Source organism: Saccostrea cucullata, unplaced genomic scaffold (genome assembly GCF_032062105.1).
Source record: "Saccostrea cucullata isolate Sc308-1 unplaced genomic scaffold, CSIRO_AGI_Scuc_v1 ctg11688, whole genome shotgun sequence".
NCBI classification, from domain to species: domain Eukaryota; kingdom Metazoa; phylum Mollusca; class Bivalvia; order Ostreida; family Ostreidae; genus Saccostrea; species Saccostrea cuccullata.
The window spans coordinates 574-21,151 of record NW_026923118.1 but is presented as its reverse complement, the minus strand read 5'-3'; the positions used below and the strand labels follow the sequence as shown (position 1 = coordinate 21,151).

Below are 20,578 nucleotides of genomic sequence, written 5' to 3'. Positions count from 1 at the left end.
GAATTCAACTTTTTTTCGTTATCTAAAGTATCCAAATGCAGAAAAAAAAGTCTCATTCTTGTGAACATAGGAGAAAAGATAAGTTACAGATATCGAAACCTGTCTCAAGGGTGTCATATAAATCAATAGGTTACCGTTAGGCAGATTTTGGTTGTTTGTTGGTATTTATCTCGTACTATATATATACTGAAAGGAAAAAGAAACGTAGGATAAAATTTTCAGGTGAAATAATTTTATTTTTCCTTTTGTATTTTTTCAGTATTCGTATCTAACACCCTAACATGTCAAATTTACATTTTAAACTGGAAAAACAATAATGTGTACTACATATCTGTACCCAAGCAAGATGATTCCGTCTTTGGAAATACGAGTATTTCCCACTTTTTTGTCAACCCTGTAGCAGACCCAATCAACCCTCGAAGGTTCAAAATCAGGGACACTGAAGAGCTCTAAGGAGGTTGAGATCACTTGGAAGAAACACATGGTGACGAAGAGCAGTAGAAACGCTTAGGATCATGTGATCGAATAGAAGAGGTATCAGAACCAGAGGAGCCAATGAATGAAACGGAACCATCATTGAAAGAAATGCAAGATGTTGTAAAGAGAGCTAGAACATCATCAGCTCCAGACCCCAACGGCATCCCCTATAAAGTCTATAAGAGATGTTCAAAGATTCTTCGACACCTATGGAAACTATTCAGAGTGGTATGGAGGAAAGGGAAGATTCCATCTTTTGGCAGAAGGCTGACGGGTGCTTTAATTTGTGCCAAAGGAGGAGAACTCTGAGGTGATAAAGAAGTTCCGGACAATCTCCTTGTAAACGTGGAAGGGAAAATCTTCTCAGTCTTGGCGAAGTTGACAGCTTCCATGACCAGGAATCACTTTATGGATATATCAGTACAGAAAGGAGAAGTAACTGGGTTCTCCGGATGTATTGAACATACTAGCATCATAACACAACTGAGTAATCCATGACGCAAAAGTCAATAAGATCTCACGGTTACTTGGTTAGATATAGCAAATGCATACGGAACTATCCCATTTATGCTCATAGAGAAGGCCCTTGAATACTACCATATACAAGAACACGTTCAGATGATGATCAAAAGTTACTTCGGTGGGATACATCTACGCTTCACAACAGCCAGCTATACAACATATTGGCAGAAACTGCAGAAGGGAATTGTGACAGTGTGTACCATCTAAGTGATACTGTTTGTAATGGGTATGAATATGATTATCAAGGTCGGTGAGAGCAAAACCATAGGTCCCATGATATCAAGCAACATCGGGCAACCACCAAACAGAGGCTTCATGGAGGATCTTACAATAACAACAGATATCCATATACAAGCAAGATGGATACTAAAGGCTCTAGAAGAAATAGTGCAAGAAAGACATTCAAGCCTAAGAAGTCAAGATCCTTGATAATAAAAAAGGGAAAGAACCACAGAAGTTCGTGCTAACAATTCAAGGGGAGAATATTCCATCTATCATTGGAAACCCTATAAAGTATTTGAGTCCTGAGGCAAATGGTTTGATATAACACTTGGAGATGAAGCCAACATTCAGAAAACAGAACAAGTAAGAGAAGGGATGAGGAACATAGATAAACAGGATAACCAAGGAAATCCAAGGCATGGATTTACCAACATGGCCTCTTACCACGCATGGCCTGGCACTTGATGCTGTACGATATATCAACAACAACAGTGGAGAAATTGGAGAGAATCATCAATAAACACCTCAGGAAATGGTTTGGAGTACCATCAAGCTTTACATCAATCGGCTTGTATAGCAAATCAGCCAAACTACAACTTCCTGTGACATCAATAGTAGAAGAGTTTAAGGCCAGCAAAGCAAGGCTTGTCGTGACCTTGAAGGACTCAAGAGATGATCAGGTCCGATTATATTGAGTAGAAGTACGGACAGGGCGGAAATGGTCAGCAACAAAGGCAGTAAGAGGCAGATTGAGACATGAAGACATTGTAGGAACGGTGGCAGTGGAAAGGCGGGTCTATGGACATCCATTAGCAGCTTTTGGACGAAGGCTGACGCAAAGGAGAGGCGTAGCATGGTGCAGAGAGATTCGAGCCAGAGAGGAAAAAAACCGACAAGCTAAGGCAGTAGAGATGGGAGTCCTGGGTGCTTGGACACGACGGGAAATAGACCAACGGACACAGGAGGTATTATCACAGGGAAGATAAATGTGGCGCCATACTCAGATTCTACAGGAGATGGCAGACACTATGGAGAAATAGCGGAAGAATAAAAGCAAACAGACAACAATTTTGCTTTGTAAGAGAAGGCGAAACTGAAGAAGGGGGATGTACAAGCCATATTGGATTTAGTCTGGTGTAAAATAAGAAATACCAAGAATGCGCTTAATACTCTACTAAACTAGCCCAAAGTTACTCAAAGTGCTAATGCACTAATTACCTACTGTTAGAGACCAAAATCAGTTAATAATTAAGTTTATTTTGTTTTAATTAGGAGGAAATTAATCATGATAGAACTGCGCAGCTACAGCATTCACGAGATGAAAAATGCATTGAATATATAGTGTTAGTTTGATTCATTGATAATATGGCTACAACCATTTGTTTCGCTTTTTTCTTGTCATTTTCCATAATTCTTGAAAATTTGATTTTTCATATGGGTGTCTCCCTGAGGCCATGTGTTTGTTTCGTCCGCCATTCCTCTGTCACACAGAGTTCGAATAGCATTGGTTTTAAAATAAATGCGACCATAATAGCATCAAGACAAGAAATTACTAAGTAATAATCATTAGGTTATATTACTTACTACTTTTATTTGTTGCATTGCATCGTCTGATTAATGAAAAAAAGCGATTTTAACCCCACTCCAGCAAATCGGGAAAAACTGTTCTGTTCACAGCTCGAGTTTCCTCGATAATATCATTCCACTGAGCACGTGGTTGGCATGTGCATATATCTGCTGTGGGTAGATACGTTTATTTCCATGATTATATTTAATTTTTTCGTGGAAAAGTCTTGATGATTTGTTGGTTTCTTTAAAACTCAAGAAAAAAGATAAAACATGTCCTAAACATATGTGAATACGGCGGGTCTTTTTTCTGTGGCGATAGAAGTTAATTTCAAATGGGGCACTGCAAGGAGGATGATTAGCATTTAATTTGAAAATGTTAAACAATATGCGATGCATGAAAAACAAATTGTAATTACATGTCTTACATTCGAAAAGTTGGTACACGTGTCTATTTTGTTTAGCAGTTAGATAGAAAAAATAGGCAGTTATAGGATTTCCTTCAGGCACCTCACATAAATAGCTAGATTGTTTGCAATGAACCACACATTGTATGGAGTAATGTTTGGACATAAAAATGCATCATGTCTCATTATGTCAACATTGTAAGCTCTCGCTCATTGAACATACGAAGCTTGATAAAATATATTGAGTTGTTTCTTTGAAATTTAGAAGCAAGCACAATGTTTGCAAAGAAAAGTCCATTTCATATACTATGTCTATCACGCAAAAAAAAAAAAAATGAGAGGCTACCCCCCCCCCCCCCCAAAAAAAAAATCCTATGTTTGTTTTTCAAAATAGTACCAAAGATTAAAAAATTTTGCATTACTAAGTATGTGATGGAACATGTACTAGCCTTATAATACAATTTATTATAAAAATATTTGGTTGCCCTCTCTCCCAATCTACTGCCTAGAAATGGCCCGACTCATTTTTTTTTTACATCCCATTACATGTTTTTTTTTCTTCCGTCAACGAATATGTTTAAAATTTTAGGAATTTTTTTCTCACCTATAAATACGGACCCAATAATTTTTCCCTGAGTTGGGAGGACCACCTAACGTCATTTTAAAGATGGTATAAAATATTTATTAATGTTGATTTTTTTCTTTAATATGTAAAATTGTAATTTTGACAAAAAGGCAAATAGAAAAAGTTTTTTTATTCATTAAATCTCCCAACTCACTCTGAATGATTTCATTCCTTTTCAAATGTTGCTCCGCTAAAATCAAAATTGTAAACGTTTATTTGACAGAGTATATGAGGGTAGATCAAAAAGTAAACGATATATCTTAGGTATTTGATAGTTATATTATTGTTGAAATATTCAAGTATTTTTCAAAGTGTAAATTGTAGGTCTTTGATAGCATATTGCTTAATTAAAAACACATCCCTTTTCAAACTTGCTAATATATCACAGGGCAATATAACAAGTATCATATTTAACCATCTGCCTTCCTTCACTAAAACGATCTATCCAATCATTGATTGAATTTGTAGGAAGTCATCTGTCTTAATAATCTATGAACAAATTCTTATATGCTACTTCAAAGGCATTTTTAAGATATACCATAAATATTTTAGTCGTTTGTTAAACGAGTTCCACTGAGGCAACCATTTTTCGTCACAAGTACCTGCATAATGACGTCATTATGAGCAAAACTTTATTCAGCATATGCTATTTTATAGAACTTGTGTTTGGCTATGTGTGCACCAAATTTGTTTCTAATCTGAATTGTGGTTTTGTAGATATAGAGATAGTTCGCGAACTTTTTGATCACCCCTCGTACTGGTAGGTACTAAATCAAGGTCATTCATATCGATTTTATGTGTTTAATTTCTTTGTGTTTCATTGGTGATAATTAAAATTTTGATATATATTATAAGTTATCTGTGGCAAACTTACAAACTCTTAATTCTTAACTTTAATGGTGCTCATTTTTCCTTACCCGGAATTAAAGAGTTTAAGATTTTTTTCTTTGATATCAATAAGTACATTATTTAACAACTGTTCGATCGATAATAATACTAAATAAATTACTTCAAGCCATACTATAACACATTTCCTCTTTTAAAAGTGTTCATACTATTTGAAATATTTTGCAACTGTAATTCTCTTCTACATTTAAAGATTGTTATGTCCCTCCATATTAAGAAGAGGTCTGGAAAACAAAATTCTGTGCTAAAAATAGACCACGTGCTGGTATCCATGAACTACTTTCATGGTTCTTTACACTCTTTTTGAAGACAATGATACCTTGTTTTGAACTTGAAATTATCATTTAAAAGTGCAAAATTTAGACATTTTCTCAACAAATGGTTGTAGAGAGAACATTGATGCACAATTTGCATTTTTTTTTGGATTTTTTAAGGCTCTGCTGAATTCTGTAGCTGCGCAGTTCTAAGGAGCATATCAAAAGCATTTCTCTGCAAAAGTATAGATTATATATGCACAACATGCATTCAGTTATGAATATTTATTGTATCTTTATCATAAGGACTTAAAATTTGATCAAAATATGATGTATTTAAGCCATTTGAAGAAATGTTTACATTTTGTTCTCACAGCACTAAAGGTGGCCGTACATCCCCCTTAACCAGGCAGATGATTGGAAACTGACTGTAGATCTAGGTCAGAAACTGACATTCCCAGAGATAATCCCAACTAATCTCAAGCCTGATACGGTAATGTGATCAGCAAGTAGCTGCAGAACAGTAGTATTTAATTAACCTTTCAGCGGTTTATGGTTTGGGCATCAAAAACGGGAATCTTTTAAACTGACATTCCAAATTAAACTATTAAGCACTGCTTCAGACCGTTAAAAGGTAAATGAAGTATCAAAAATAGGAGTAAAATTTATGCTTGATTATCAGATACAATTCCAAAAGCCAGAGAAAGCATAAACTACAAGAAATAATGCCCTAAGTGAGCAACAAAGAAGCAGTGGCGTAAATCAAAGGATTTTACAACGCATGGATCTGTAGCTCTGTGCTTCATCTGTCCGAATTTTCTCAAGCTGAGGGGTACAGTTCTGCACCTAGTCAGCAAGTACTACGATCATTGTCATAGAGCTGAAAGTTCCCTGGGAAGAAAGATGTGATGAAGCCCATGAAAGGAAAAAGGCAAAATATGACTCACTGCTGGCAGAATGTAGGGATAAAGCATAGCAGACCTGGAACTATCCAGTAGAAGTTGGTTGTAGAGGCTTCCTGACACAGTCAATTTGGAGGATGTTCTCTAGGCTATGGGTGACAGGGAGAAGCAGAACAGCAGTCCAAAAATGACCCCAGCAGCAGAAAGATCATCATGCTGGGTTTGGATAAAGAGAGAAACTAGTAGCTGGATACCCACCACCAACACGCAGTGACTGATCACCACTGTGGACCCCCCAACCCCTCCTGAGAGTGTACCAAACTAGGGATCAAAACACACAATATGGGATGGCCTCAACTGGAAACGTTGATGGTGCAGCAGCAATATCAAAACAGCTGTATATAAGTAAATTACTAGAAACTATCTCTTAATGATGAAGTGACACTAATATGGTTTTATAGGTGACATTTAACTTTCTGTATCAGAAAATTTTGTTATTTCATACCTTTGAACATGCAAACAATCTGAGATAAAAGTTGCTTTTCCAATTCTTTTGCTACTTTTAGGGCGAGGGTGTAATAAATTTTTAGTTCTTATGCTCAAACCTTTGGTAATTATAAATTAAAAATAATAATTTCACATTATTTTGTTTTGCTATCTGTTACAAGGATTCCCCCAAAAATCTTGGAAAGATTATACATACTATGTACATGTATATTTCTTATATTTTCATTAAAGAAGATTTATACAAACAAATAAATTTTAACTGTATTTTTATTGTACCATCTACATGCTGTGTTTGTGAAAATGTATCCTGTATTTGAAACAAAATCAAAATAATTCAAAACAAAAGAAATCAACAAGCAATGAACAGACAAATAATCAAGAACAAATATAAAAATCTACAAGACATAAACACAAATAGCACATCATCAAAATAATCTGACAAAAGATATTACTTATTTTCTCTAATTAGCACATTTTTATTTATAAACATACTGTATCTTAGCACAATGACCCAATATGATATGTTTGTAAATCACGTTACAGGCAGACTGAACTAGTCTGTTAGTGCAGAGTAAATAACTGTTTTGATTAATTCTCTCATTTTTTATGCAAAAGACAGCTTCCAAAGATTGATATATTCCATGAGAATTGCTATAGAATCGTGAAAATTACAAAGTTTTAATACAATTTGAAGAGCCAAAATAAAAATTAAAAATAAATTATAGTTTATCTTTGACAAATCTAAAAAAAACATTTTCATTTTGAAAATAAACTAGAAATATGTCCATAGGACATGAATGCCCCGCCGAGGATATATTAGTAAAGCAACATGAAAATTTGTATGTGTATAAAATTTAATCAGTTTGGTTCAGGTAGGGCTTATAGTTACTAGGGAATAAAAATGTAGGTCAGATCCAGCATCTGAAGCAAGTCTGGTAGTGTCCATCCCTAGATGCATCATCCATGAAAGTTTGGTTCAGGCAGGGCTTACAGTTACTAGGGAATAAAAATGTAGGTCAGATCCAGCATCTGAAGCAAGTCTGGTAATGTCCATCCCTAGATGCATCATCCATGCAAGTTTGGTTCAGGTACGGCTTATAATTACTTGGGAATGAAAATGTAGGTCAGATCCAGCATCCGAAGCAAGGTGTCCATCCCTAGATGCATCATCCATGCAAGTTTGGTTCAGGCAGGGCTTATAGTTCCTAAGGAATGGACCTGCTCCAAAAACTTTATCCTGGTCACTCATCTGGAAAATGTAAGTCAGATCCAGCATCCTAAGCAAGTCTGGTAGTGTTCATCCCTAGATGCATCATCCCTGCAAGTTTGGTTTGGGTAGGGCTTATAGTTCCTTGGAAATGGACCTGCTCCAAAAACTTTAACCTGGTCACTCATCTGGAAAATGTAGGTCAGATCCAGCATCCGAAGCAAGTCTGGTAGTGTTCATCCATAGATGCATCATCTGTGCAAGCTTGTATCAACATGTGAAGTTTGATAACACCATCTTGAATGGTATATTTAAAACTGAGCTAAACACGAATTTAAGAAAAGTGAGGTCAAGGTCAAAGGAAAGGTCAAGGTCAAAAAATGTTGATGCAGTTGCATAGCTCTCATCAATATCTATCAGCATATGAAGTTTGATGAAAATATCTTGGATAGTTTCTTTGAAACTTAGCTTTGAACAGAGCTAAACGCAAAGTGTGACAGAAGGACAGAAGGACGGAAGACAGACATGACAAACACTATATGCCCCGGCCATATTCATGGCGGGGCATAAAAATTACATATGATTTAAATAATTATAACAGTTATGAAATAAATGGTGACAATTATTACATTTTTACAGAGTTATTGTAAAAGAAACTACTACAAATAAATAGCTACACTTAAATACAACAAAACATAACCAATAAACAACTCTTAAAAAAAATGTGCAAATTTTATAACCTGTTGGAAAATGTAGTATCAAATCGTTGAATCATGAAATCTTCTCGAATACACTGAATTACATTCAGTCTTAATAAATCAATGGAGTAAGAAATATGTCATAACAGATTATCAGTGCTTGCTTCCAGTAATAAACAACAAGGCATATTATGAAAGCAGCTTTTGCACATGTACATGTTCATTTATACAAGAATTGACAAATTTACTTCAATCCTAGCAATACCCTTACAATATCATTTTTACTGTTCTATCAATCTGTCAACAAAGGCAAGAAAAAAAACAGGAATGAAAGCTGCCATATCATAACTATTACATCTGACTATCAAATGCAAGAAAATTTAAAGTAACTACACAAGTGCTTGCTTGCATTCACAAGCATAGTCTTTGAAGCATAGGATTACTTATGGATTTTTAAACAATATTTCCAATGCTACAACTGATACCATATGTTCTGTATGTTAATTTTCAGGAAGACAAACAATTTAATTTTCTCAGAACAGTGGAAAATCCTTATCTTAAACACAAATCCCTCTTGCTGATTCATAAAAACTGCACGGTATGTTAAGAGCTTGTTTCATTTCACAATGCTGTGTTTTTACGTCAGCTATATAAAAGAAGCACTTTTAACTATGCTCCTGGCATAATCAATCATGAGGATTTGATCATCAGTTCTTCCACAAGCAATCTTCACATAATCTTTATTCATCTGTAAAAATAAAAAGCAGAGAGTCAGAATAATTGTAACCCTAAAGATTAAAATGCCACGCCTATCACTTCTTTGCAAAATTTGGTTTTTCTGAGGCAGTAGTATAATGAGATGAAAATGTGATTTTTTGCATGCACTTCTTGAAGCAATGTTTTTCATTCTGTTATTGTGGTATTCATTATACTTGTATTATACTGCTTCAAGTTCTGTCCTTAAAAAAACAAGAGGCCAATGGGCCACATCACTCACCTGAGCACCAAGGGTAGGACTAGTATAAAATGGCTTTTTATTGTAAAGTTTAAATCCAAAAGTAGTCCCATGACCAATCATGGATTTGCTATTTTTTAGAAAATGATTGAGAAGAAGATTTTTAAAGAATTTTCCTATATATTTCTATGTAAAACTTTGGTCAGCCATTTTGGCCCCGCCCTACCCCCCCCCCCCCCCCCCCCCCCCCCCCCCCCGGTCATGATTTGAACAAACTTGAATCTACACCACCTGAACATGCTTCCATATAAATATGATGAATAATGGCTTTGTCATTCTTGAGAAGAAGATTTTTAAAGAATTTTCCTATATATCTCTATGTAAAACCTTGGTCGGCCATTTTGGCCCCGCCCTACCCCCGGGGGTCATGATTTGAACAAACTTGAATCTACACTACCTGAGCATGCTTCCATATAAATATGTTGAATTATGGCTTTGTTATTCTTGAAAAGAAGATTTTTAAAGAATTTTCCTATATATTTCTATGTAAAACTTTGGTCGGCCATTTTGGCCCCGCCCTACCCCCGGGGTCATGATTTGAACAAACTTGAATCTACACTACTTGAGCATGTTTCCATATAAATATGATGAATTATGGCTTTGTCATTCTTGAGAAGAAGATTTTTTAAGAATTTTCCTGTATATTTCTATGTAAAACTTTGGTCGTCCATTTCGGCCCCGCCCTATCCCCGGGGGCCATGATTTGAACAAACTTGAATCTACACTACCTGAGCATGCTTCCATATATATATGATGAATTATGGCTTTGTCATTCTTGAGAAGAAGATTTTTAAAGAATTTTCCTATATATTTCTATGTAAAACTTTGGTCGTCCATTTCAGCCCTGCCCTATCCCCGGGGGTCATGATTTGAACAAACTTGAATCTACACTACCTGAGCATGCTTCCATATAAATATGATGAATTATGGCTTTGTCATTCTTGAGAAGAAGATTTTTAAAGAATTTTCCTATATATTTCTATGTAAAACTTTGGTCGGCCATTTTGGCCCCGCCCTACCCCCAGGGGTCATGATTTGAACAAACTTGAATCTACACTACCTGAGCATGTTTCCATATAAATATGATGAATTATGGCTTTGTCATTCTTGAGAAGAAGATTTTTAAAGAATTTTCCTATATATTTCTATGTAAAACTTTGGTCGGCCATTTTGGCCCCGCCCTTACCCGGGGGGTCATGATTTGAACAAACTTGAATCTACACTACATGAGCATGCTCCCATATAAATATGATGAATCATGGCTTTGTCATTCTTGAGAAGAAGATTTTTAAAGAATTTTCCTATATATTTCTATGTAAAACTTTGGTCGGCCATTTTGGTCCCGCCCTACCCCCAGGGGTCATGATTTGAACAAACTTGAATCTACACTACCTGAGGATGTTTCCCCATAAGTTTCATCTTTCCTGGCACGGTGGTTCTTGAGAAGATTTTTAAAATATACCACTAAATTTTCATTAATTCCCAATTATCTCCCCTTGAATAAGGGCGTGGCCCTTCATTTGAACAAACTTGAATCCCCTTCACCCAAGGATACTTTGTGGCAAGTTTGGTTGAAATTGGCCCAGCGGTTCTTGAGAAGAAGTCGAAAATGTGAAAAGTTTACAGACAGACAGACGGACAGATGGACAGCTCGACAGACGGACGCCGGACAAAATGTGATCAGAAAAGCTCACTTGAGCCTTCGGCTCAGGTGAGCTAAAAAACTAAGTGCCCCATGCAATATTTTGTATGAACACATACATTTAAATTTGAAATTAATACATTAACCACATTAAAATAATAAGAGTTTGAAATTTGTATTTTTGTATTCATTCACTAGAGGGTGTTTTAATTAGTGTTGAATAATCGGGAAAATTTCATAATCGATAATCGGTCAAAATCGGAGAAGCTTAATCGATCAATGATCGACTTAATTGGTAATTAAAATTTCAAATACAAAATTCCATTTCTTTATAGCATTTATCATTTATGTAACAAACTAAAAATAAAATTTTATTAAGTTTATTCTAAGGACAACTTTTTGTATTATAAGTAATAAAGAAACAGAAACAAGAGGCCCAGGGGCCACAGCGCTCACCTGAGCACATCAGGCTTGAATTTACTCCCCCCCCCCCCTCCTCCAGGCGTTCATCATTTGAACAAACTAGAATCTACATTACCTGAGGATGATTCCATATAAATATCACAAATCATAGCTTTGAAGTACTTGAAAAGAAGATTTTAAAAGGTTTCCCTGTATATCCCTATGTAAAACTTGGGTCAGCCATTTTGGCCCCACCCTAGCCCCGGGGGTCATGATTTGAACAAATTTGAATCTACACTACCTGAGGATGATTCCACATGAGTTTCATCTTTCCTGGCCCAGTGGTTCTTGAGAAGAAGATTTTTAAAGATTTTTCTTATATATTCCTATGTAAAACTAGGGTCGGCCATTTTGGCCCCACCCTTGCCCCGGGGGTCATGATTTGAACAAACTTGAATCTGCACTACCTGAGGATGATTCCACATGAGTTTCATCTTTCCTGGCCCAGTGGTTCTTGAGAAGAAGATTTTTAAAGAATTTTCTTATATATTCCTATGTAAAACTAGGGTCGGCCATTTTGGCCCCACCCTTGCCCCGGGGGTCATCATTTGAACAAACTTGAATCTACACTACCTGAGGATGATTCCACATGAGTTTCATCTTTCCTGGTCCAGTGGTTCTGGAGAAGAAGATTTGTAAAGATTTTTCCTATATATTCCTATGTAAAACTTGGGTCGGCCATTTTGGCCCCACCTTTGCCCCGGGGGGTCATGATTTGAACAAACTTAAATCTGCACTACCTGAGGATGATTCCACATGAGTTTCATTTTTCCTGGCCCAGTGGTTCTGGAGAAAAAGATTTTTCCTATATATTCCTATGTAAAACTTGGGTCGGCCATTTTGGCCCCACCCTTGCCCCGGGGGTCATTATTTGAACAAACTTGAATCCACACTACCTGAGGATGATTCCACATGAGTTTCATCTTTCCTGGCCCAGTGGTACTGGAGAACAAGATTTTTAAAGATTTTTCCTATATATTCCTATGTAAAATTTGGGTCAGCCATTATGGCCCCACCCTTGCCCCGGGGGTCATGATTTGAACAAACTTGAATCTACACTACCTGAGGATGATTCCACATGAGTTTCATCTTTCCTGGCCCAGCGGTTCTGGAGAAGAAGATTTTTTAAAAATGCCATAAATTTTTCACAAATTCATAATTATCTCCCCTTGGAAGGAGGCGTGGCCCTTCATTTGAACAAACTTGATTCCCCTTCACCCAAGGATACTTTGTGCCAAGTTTGGTTGAAATTGGCCCAGTGGTTCTTGAGAAGAAGATGAAAATGTGAAAAGTTTACGACAACGATGTCAACGACGACAACAACAACGACAACGACGACAGACAACGGACAAATTTTGATCAGAAAAGCTCACTTGAGCCTTCGGCTCAGGTGAGCTAAAAAAATACATATTTGCTCATAAAAACTAAAAATGTTTGTCATGACATCAGATTTTGCATTCCCTAGTTATAATAACCTAACTGTGTCTTGGTAAAAGCCCTCACCACAGTTAGAATACGTCCCATATAGGCCTACTTGCAATGTAGCAAATCGGAGTGGATCCGCTCCAAAATGATTTTGAAGAATATAAAAGGATTTGCACTGGAAATAACTTCCAAATTAATTGCTTATGACTTTTATCCAAAAAAATAATCCATATAAAGACGACAATCCAATTAATGTTCTCCACGTTTTCTCTTGCTTCAAATTTACCTGCCATGTTTACATTTGGAACTCTCTAGATTGTCCGAGTACGAGTTATTGCCCGTGTTTGTTTCGCTACATTACGAATACAGGGAACAAACTCAATCGTTAAACCCGGTCCGTAGGACAACATCATTTTAACGATGGAACGGTCTATCTATGGGTAAATTTCTACTTGATTGTTGTTAACTTCGTCTTCGGACGCCATTTTTGTTGACCTCCTTTCGTTTTACATGTATTGTTAATGCGTACGTATTTGTTTCATTCAAATTGTACGAGTTTATTTGGGCAAGTTTATGTGGGCGACAATCGATTATGAAAAACGCAATTGATAATCGGAATCGAACACCCAAAAACGATCGACAATCGATCGTCAGCGACAATCGTTTCATCACTAGTTTTAATGATCCCTCTATCATAATATACCGATATAGTGAGACTATATCATCATATATACACTGGCATATCATCTTAGTAATACATAATCCTTTAGTATTATTTGCGTCCTGACACCTACCTTTGAATTGCTGAGTGACTCTGTTTCCGCAAACTGGATTTTCCTACTGGATTTCCTTACCACAGAACTCTGAAATAATCAGTTTATTAACTTCACATGACAAACTGGAGATCTCATAACATGACTAATACATGTATATCCTATGGGGGGAACATTCTAAACATGACATGAAAATAAATTCCAGACATTTTTTTCCTTGTTTTCCACACAAGACAAATTTCTATGCCATATATTTTTTTTTTACTTTTTTCACTATAGAAAACTTGTGTTTCTTTGAATTTAAAAGTAAGATAGTGGAAAACAAATGAAGATACTTTTTATGGTTCAACTTTAAAGGCATGTGCCTAATGGACACAGACTGGGAGGCCAATTCAGTTTATGGTTTGATTAAATATATTTTATCAAAAACATTTACAAATTCCACATTTTTTTTAAATCTACTGTACTTTATAAGTATGATTTATATCAAAAGCAAAACTTATGAAGATGCAACTGAAAATAATCCAGTACATGAAAAAATTTGCCATAAATGTGGTTAATTGGCTCTCAAAGGCAGTTATTTTATTTTCTTTAGAGCCATTTCCCAAATCTGAAATACTTTTTATTTGTACATTTTTTGTAAAATTTACAGGCATGAATTTCATACTGGGAGTAGAGTACTAATGCACTGATCAACCTCCCAGATACTGTACCTTATTGGTGGCCTCCTTTTTTGGAGGTTTTGTTTCCTCCAGGATTTCCTCTGGTAGAGTTTCCTTGATGATGGAAGGAGGAGAGAACAGCACACTGGCATCATTCAGCAGCGATTTACTCTGAAAAGTTTGAAAATGTAATAAAACATAAAGTACAGGTGTAGAAAAGTGTAATCTTTAGATATCCATATTAACATTATTATGATTAAGAATAATATTGAATAATATTAATATTGGAATTTGCCTTACTGGTGTTTCAGGTGATAAAACCATTGGTTTTTCCTCTGGAAAGCCTATATTTCTCCTTGGTGACAGCCATCTTGTTGCCAGACATTTTCTCATCTTGCGCTTTGGCTGAGCCTACAGATCACATTACAGATTCAGTACAAATACATGCATTGGTGTCATAATAAAACTGTGAAATGTAAAACTACACAGTCATATTCAAGAATGTTAGAGCTATACCTAAGGAAGCAGGGCCTAAGTTTACTAATCACAGACACTAAAACAAATTTCCAAATCACAGAAAACAATACAAGAGGCCCAGGGGCCACAGCGCTCACCTGAGCACACCGGCTAGGAGAAAGCAAATATCAGATCAGAAATGAAAGTTTACTGAGATTGGAGGGGGGAGGGGGGGGGCTTAAATCTTAACCCCCTTAGGGGATCATGATTTGAACAAACTTGAATCTACACACCTGAGGATGATTTCATATAAATATCACAAATCATGGCTTTGAAGTACTTGAGAAGGAGATTTTAAAAGATTTCCCTATATATTCTTATGAAAAACTTTGATCGGCCATTTTGGCCCCACCCTAGCCCCGGGGGTCATGATTTGAACAAATTTGAATCTACATTACATGTGGATGATTCCACATGAGTTTCATCTATCTTGGCCCAGTGGTTCTTGAGAAGAAGATTTTTTTAAAATGCCATTAATTTTTTCACTAATTCATAATTATCTCCCCTTGGAAAAGGGCGTGGCCCTTCATTTGAACAAAATTGAATCCCCTTCACCCAAGGATACTTTGTGCCAAGTTTGGTTGAAATTGTCCCAGTGGTTCTTGAGAAGAAGATGAAAATGTGAAAAGTTTACGACGACAACAACGACAACGACAGACAACGGACAAATTTTGATCAGAAAAGCTCACTTGAGCCTTCGGCTCGGGTGAGCTAATAATTTGCAATTTTTAGGTAGTTAAAGCAAGTTCACAGCAGAAAATTTTCTATCATGTAGCAGATCATTATTTGCAGACATTTAATTTGAAATGTGGACTCAAACAAAGAATATAACATAAGTGGTTCCATCAACTTAAAAAAAAGTTTTCGTTTAATCTTCAACATATTTTGTACGAGGGTTGATCCAAAAGTAATGTCACAACTTTGATAAAATTGCTATAAATCGACGTAAAGCAACAAAATTATACATGATGAAAGCTTTATTTATTTAAAATCAGAAGTGAAAAATTCAAAGGAGTATGATGTATACTTCTCAAAAAATCGGATTTTAAACAATGCGCGTTTATGGTAGTCGCCGCACCTAAATATAACGTCATATGATGGATACATACCGTCATACTTTTAAGCGTTTCCCCTTCGTTTCATTAAAAAATATTTGTGATTCGCAAACACTTTCACCAAACTCTCTTTAAGAATTCTTAGTTCCATTATACACTCACTCTTTTCATAATTAAGCCCTTTGTCAAATTTTTTGAACAGTAGCATAAGACAAACTTAAAAATTCACATGTCACTCTATACGTCTGTCTTTTTTGACAGTGTCAGACACCATTGAACGTTTCCATCCAAACTCCTTTCTTTTGGTCTTCTTCCCTCTGCTTATCATTCAGTGACCAATCACCCGCCCAAAATTGCTGAAACCATCTATTATAATGTCTCTTATTTACATTCTTTATTCTGTAAGTCTGATTGATTAACGAAAATATCGCTAGTGATGATTTCCGTATTTTGAAGCAAAAATGCATTACAACTCGTCGAGCCTTTTTTTCTCCATTTCGACAATCCTTTTGTTCAATTCAACAGAGTAAAACAACAATGTTTATGATCACAAAATACCAATGCCGTCGTTTAATTTTCAATTAAAGACTAGAAAGTGACGAGAATTGTGTCTTTAAAAAATGGGAGATTAGGTGCTTATTCAGAATTTTTTTAATGTGTTTGGTTTTTTCATTCTAAGAAAAAATGCACTTTAAAACGTGACGTTCCGTTGTAACGCGGCGACAACCCCTATGCACTATGTTTTAAACATCTATAAAATAAATTCAAATAAACATTATTTAATTAAAATTTCAATTTTAATTAGATTTATATTTGTGCATCTTTTGGTATATTGTATTTGATAATATGACGCCAAACATAAAAGATATGGACACTGTAACATTACTTTTGGATCAACCCTCGTATATGTTTTTTTCAGTTTTGCATTTATATTTTTTAATATTTTCTAAAACTACGTTTGTTAGGCCATCTTTAAAAAATTGTTTGGTAGCTCTCTCCCAACTGACTGACTTAAAATGGCCTCACTAGAAACTTTTTTCTACATTCCAAAACATGAAATTCTTTTTTCTTTTTATTCCTCTCTCCCCGTCAACAATTAAAAAAGATTTTCAAACCTACCTACCTACCAACCCAGTAATTTTACCCCGAGTTGTGAGAGGGCAAGCAAACATTATTTTAAACATGGCCTTACATGTTGAAATACAGTCAATTCTCGAATTATCGCCATTCGATTCATCGCCATTTTCGCAATACCGCCATGATTTCCTCAGAACATTTTTCCTGCTATATAAAATTCTCTTTATAACGCCAAATTCGCATACCGCCATCCGCCACCCTGTTTTCATAACAAACGTCCATTTTTAAGTGTCAATTATCTCGATAATACCGCCACAGGTGCGTGTGGTCAGTGAAGCGCGGCTAATTGGTTGTGACGCTATTCCTGTTGTAAAGCATGTAAAGGCAGACAAGGTACATGCAATTAAGTAATTAAACAAGAATTAATAAACAATAATTTTAACATGAACTGTTATAATAATTTTGATTTCTGTTTATTAAAAATCATTTAGTCACGGCTTCGCCATGAAAGCGGTAGTTGTTAACAGTCTAGTCGAACCGTCAAACGGGAGTAAACGGATGTTGGAATCCGTACCTTCAAACGGGGGTATGGCGCATGCGCAGAAAATCAAAAAGTGCCGTTTTCACGGAAAAACGTGTGGTCCACAAAATATGCTCGTGCAAAGTGATGGATTATTTCGTAGCTATGTACTCAAATTTGATAGATTAAAGATGTTTAAAGAGATTGTATTGCGAAAAAGTATATGTTTATTGTAAAAATCGAGACTTTTTCTCCCCCAAAGTTAGCGTATTCTGTGCCTTGATCTCCATGCTTGATACAACTAGATTTTTTATTCATAATTTAATAAAACGGATGAATAAACAAACAATTGCTTGTTTAAAGTTGAACTACATATAATTCCCTTCCCCGGTATTAAAAATCTTGTGTAATTAGCATGTTATTTATTATTTATCGACACTTTCTTCGTGCATGTTCGAATTTCCTCTGTCCTGTAAACAAACTTTTGTGCCTCAGAAATGACGAAAATAAAGACGAAAACATTTTTATTATTTTTTTTAAATTGAAAACAGAGGTGTAGACAATTTATTTTTGTATGTTTATGATTTTTAAAAAATATATTTATTTTTTAAATAAGAAGAGTTATCGTTCTTCTGCTTTCGAGCGTTGCATTTAGGGAAGGAAAACCCTCGTTTGAGGGTATACCCTCGTTTGAGGGTTCGACTAGACTGGTTAAAGTAAGCCGATAGCGATATTATTTTGATGATCTCTGCCTTAAACGATGCTAAGTTTGCTAAAAAAATAAATAATTATACAGTATAACTTGTGAACGTTTCATTATCGATGATGCCATAAACAGTGAATTTATTGAAGAATTCATTTTACGTACTATCTGCAATATATCACGACGATCGACCCAGCATTTTTTGTTCACAGACGTGCAGATTTACAAGCATACACATGTACTTGTCTTTATTTCATAACTGCACATTTTGTTTTAGCGAAATTATACATAAAAAAATTACTTGAAGTATTTTTAAATTTAGAAATATAATTTTATATACATGTTCATGTAATAATAAGAATAGAAACGCTAAATGGTATTTCTAAGAACGGTAACTCTACTTCTTGTTTCCTAAAAATGGGAAATTCAATTCATCGCCAAATTCGTTATACCGCCATGATTTCTAAATTACAAAAGGTGGCGGTTTATCGAGAATTAACTGTAATTGCTTTTGACCAGTTATACATAAATAAAGAAATGTATTGAGATCATTTGGTTACATATAAATGTGTTAACAAGCTGGAATGAATTTATGAGACTATATGTATTCATGCAAATATTTACCAGTATAAGGCTATTTTGACACTTTTTAAAATGATATTTATGAAATTTTATTTAGTGTTTTATAGCAAAAACAATGTACAGATGAGTTAACCTTTTTGACAGATACTTGTTTTCCTCCCCGGGTGATTTGAGCGATGTCTGGGGTAAATGTCAGTCTGTTTTCTTCCTTCCCATCAACATCTTCTGGCTGTAAATACAGAGAAGTGTATCAGATTTAGTACCTATAGAAAAATACATAAATATGTATTCTCAAAATACATGCAAGCAATAAAAACATAGAATACTACATTAGGACAGCATCAAACCCAAAAATGAATGGATTATATTTATACAAGGATAATTGGGTGAAAAATTAGTACATTTGTATATCAAGAAATACCTAATACTATTTCAATTGCTCTCCCAATAGGGGTACAGAGCAAAGACCTCATCCAAAAGTAGCCACAGAGGGACTTCTAATGGAAATTTACCCGTAACTCATTTAAATAGGTACGTCAGATATGTCACCCCAAATAATGTCAGGGTGACATATTGCAATTGCCTCACGGTCTTTCACCTATAATTTTTCTGAGAGCTGTTCTTACAGATGACTTAGAGATTCCAGCTGAAACTTTACAGAAATGTTATCAGCAGGTCTAGTCTTACTTGCTAAGTAAAAGGCCCATAAGATAGTTGGATAAACAGATGGACTTGAAAACAACAGCTGATCAGAAAAGTCACAAGCTTTTAGCCAAAAAGAGATAAAACAATATTTGAGGATGGATAGAATGAAAAACAGTAAAACATACAGACAAAGTTGACATCATAAGACACCACTAAATCCTTAAAGGATTCTAAAATTTAGCATATCATTATTATTAGAATAACTTGCATTGTAATACATATGAAAGTTTACCATATCATTAATTTTATTCTTCTTGTCAGCCAGAGCCTCCTTAAAAGGAGTGGGAGTCCTGGGGGTGGCATTCAGCAGGGTCCTCCTAATCCTGGGGGTACACTGGGCCGACCTGTAACAAGGTCAAGGTCAAACACTTTAATAGGACTTAAAATTAACCACTATTGTATGTACCATACAAAATAATGCTGGCATTCTAACAAATAAATACTTTGACCATGTACAACCATAAGTTATAACATACTTGGGTTGACTTGTTTTGGTTGCACTGCTCTGCAGTGGACAGGTAGGTGTGGCTGCCTCTCGCTGACTGCACACTGGAGTGGAAGTCACTCTACCCATAGGAATCCCAGGACTGTTCAGGAACTGCAATACAGGTTTATATACATGTACAGTAGTACAGAGCTTTTCCAGTCTGATTGTAAACTTTAGTTTACTATATATGGCAAGACTCATTTTAGACAAGAATCATGGTTGCAAGTATATGGTTGGCAGGGTTCGACACTAACGGTAGACCGGCGGCCCGAGTCCACCAAAAAATTGGAAGGTCCACCAAATGTTCAGGACTAGGAGGACCGTCGGTCCACTTAAAATTTAAACACCATATTTAAAGACAGTGAAATTCCAGGGTTTCTTTTTCTTTAAATCGAAATTCGTAACTCAAATTATTAATTCCTCCATGCCTTTATTATAAAAGAATTAAATATACATGTAAAAAATGTTTAGGTAATGAGGTGGGGGGGGGGGGGGGAATAACTCGATATATTTTACATGTAAAATTGATAACTCAAATATTAACAATAATATTGAGACGCAAGAACATTCAACACGGACCTTGAATAAGCATGAAAAATCCGTGTCAAATTTAGCCAGTCTCTCCTCTGTTTACGTAATGCACAGAAAGGTGTGAAAATTA

At 35.6% G+C, this 20,578-nt stretch overlaps 1 protein-coding gene across 1 annotated transcript; it reads right to left on the bottom strand.

Annotated features, from left to right (window-relative positions):
- Nucleotides 1-8,770: 8,770 nt before the first annotated feature.
- LOC134263206 (myb-related protein A-like) lies at nt 8,771-20,023 on the bottom strand. Its single transcript, XM_062745520.1, has 7 exons — nt 19,907-20,023; nt 19,663-19,774; nt 18,859-18,954; nt 14,573-14,683; nt 14,324-14,443; nt 13,632-13,700; nt 8,771-9,041 (listed from the first exon to the last, which is right to left on the bottom strand). Exons 1-7 carry the CDS (start codon nt 20,002-20,004, stop codon nt 8,940-8,942), a joined length of 708 nt encoding a protein of 235 aa, XP_062601504.1. The 5' UTR covers nt 20,005-20,023; the 3' UTR covers nt 8,771-8,939.
- Between the last annotated feature and the right edge of the window lie 555 nt (nt 20,024-20,578).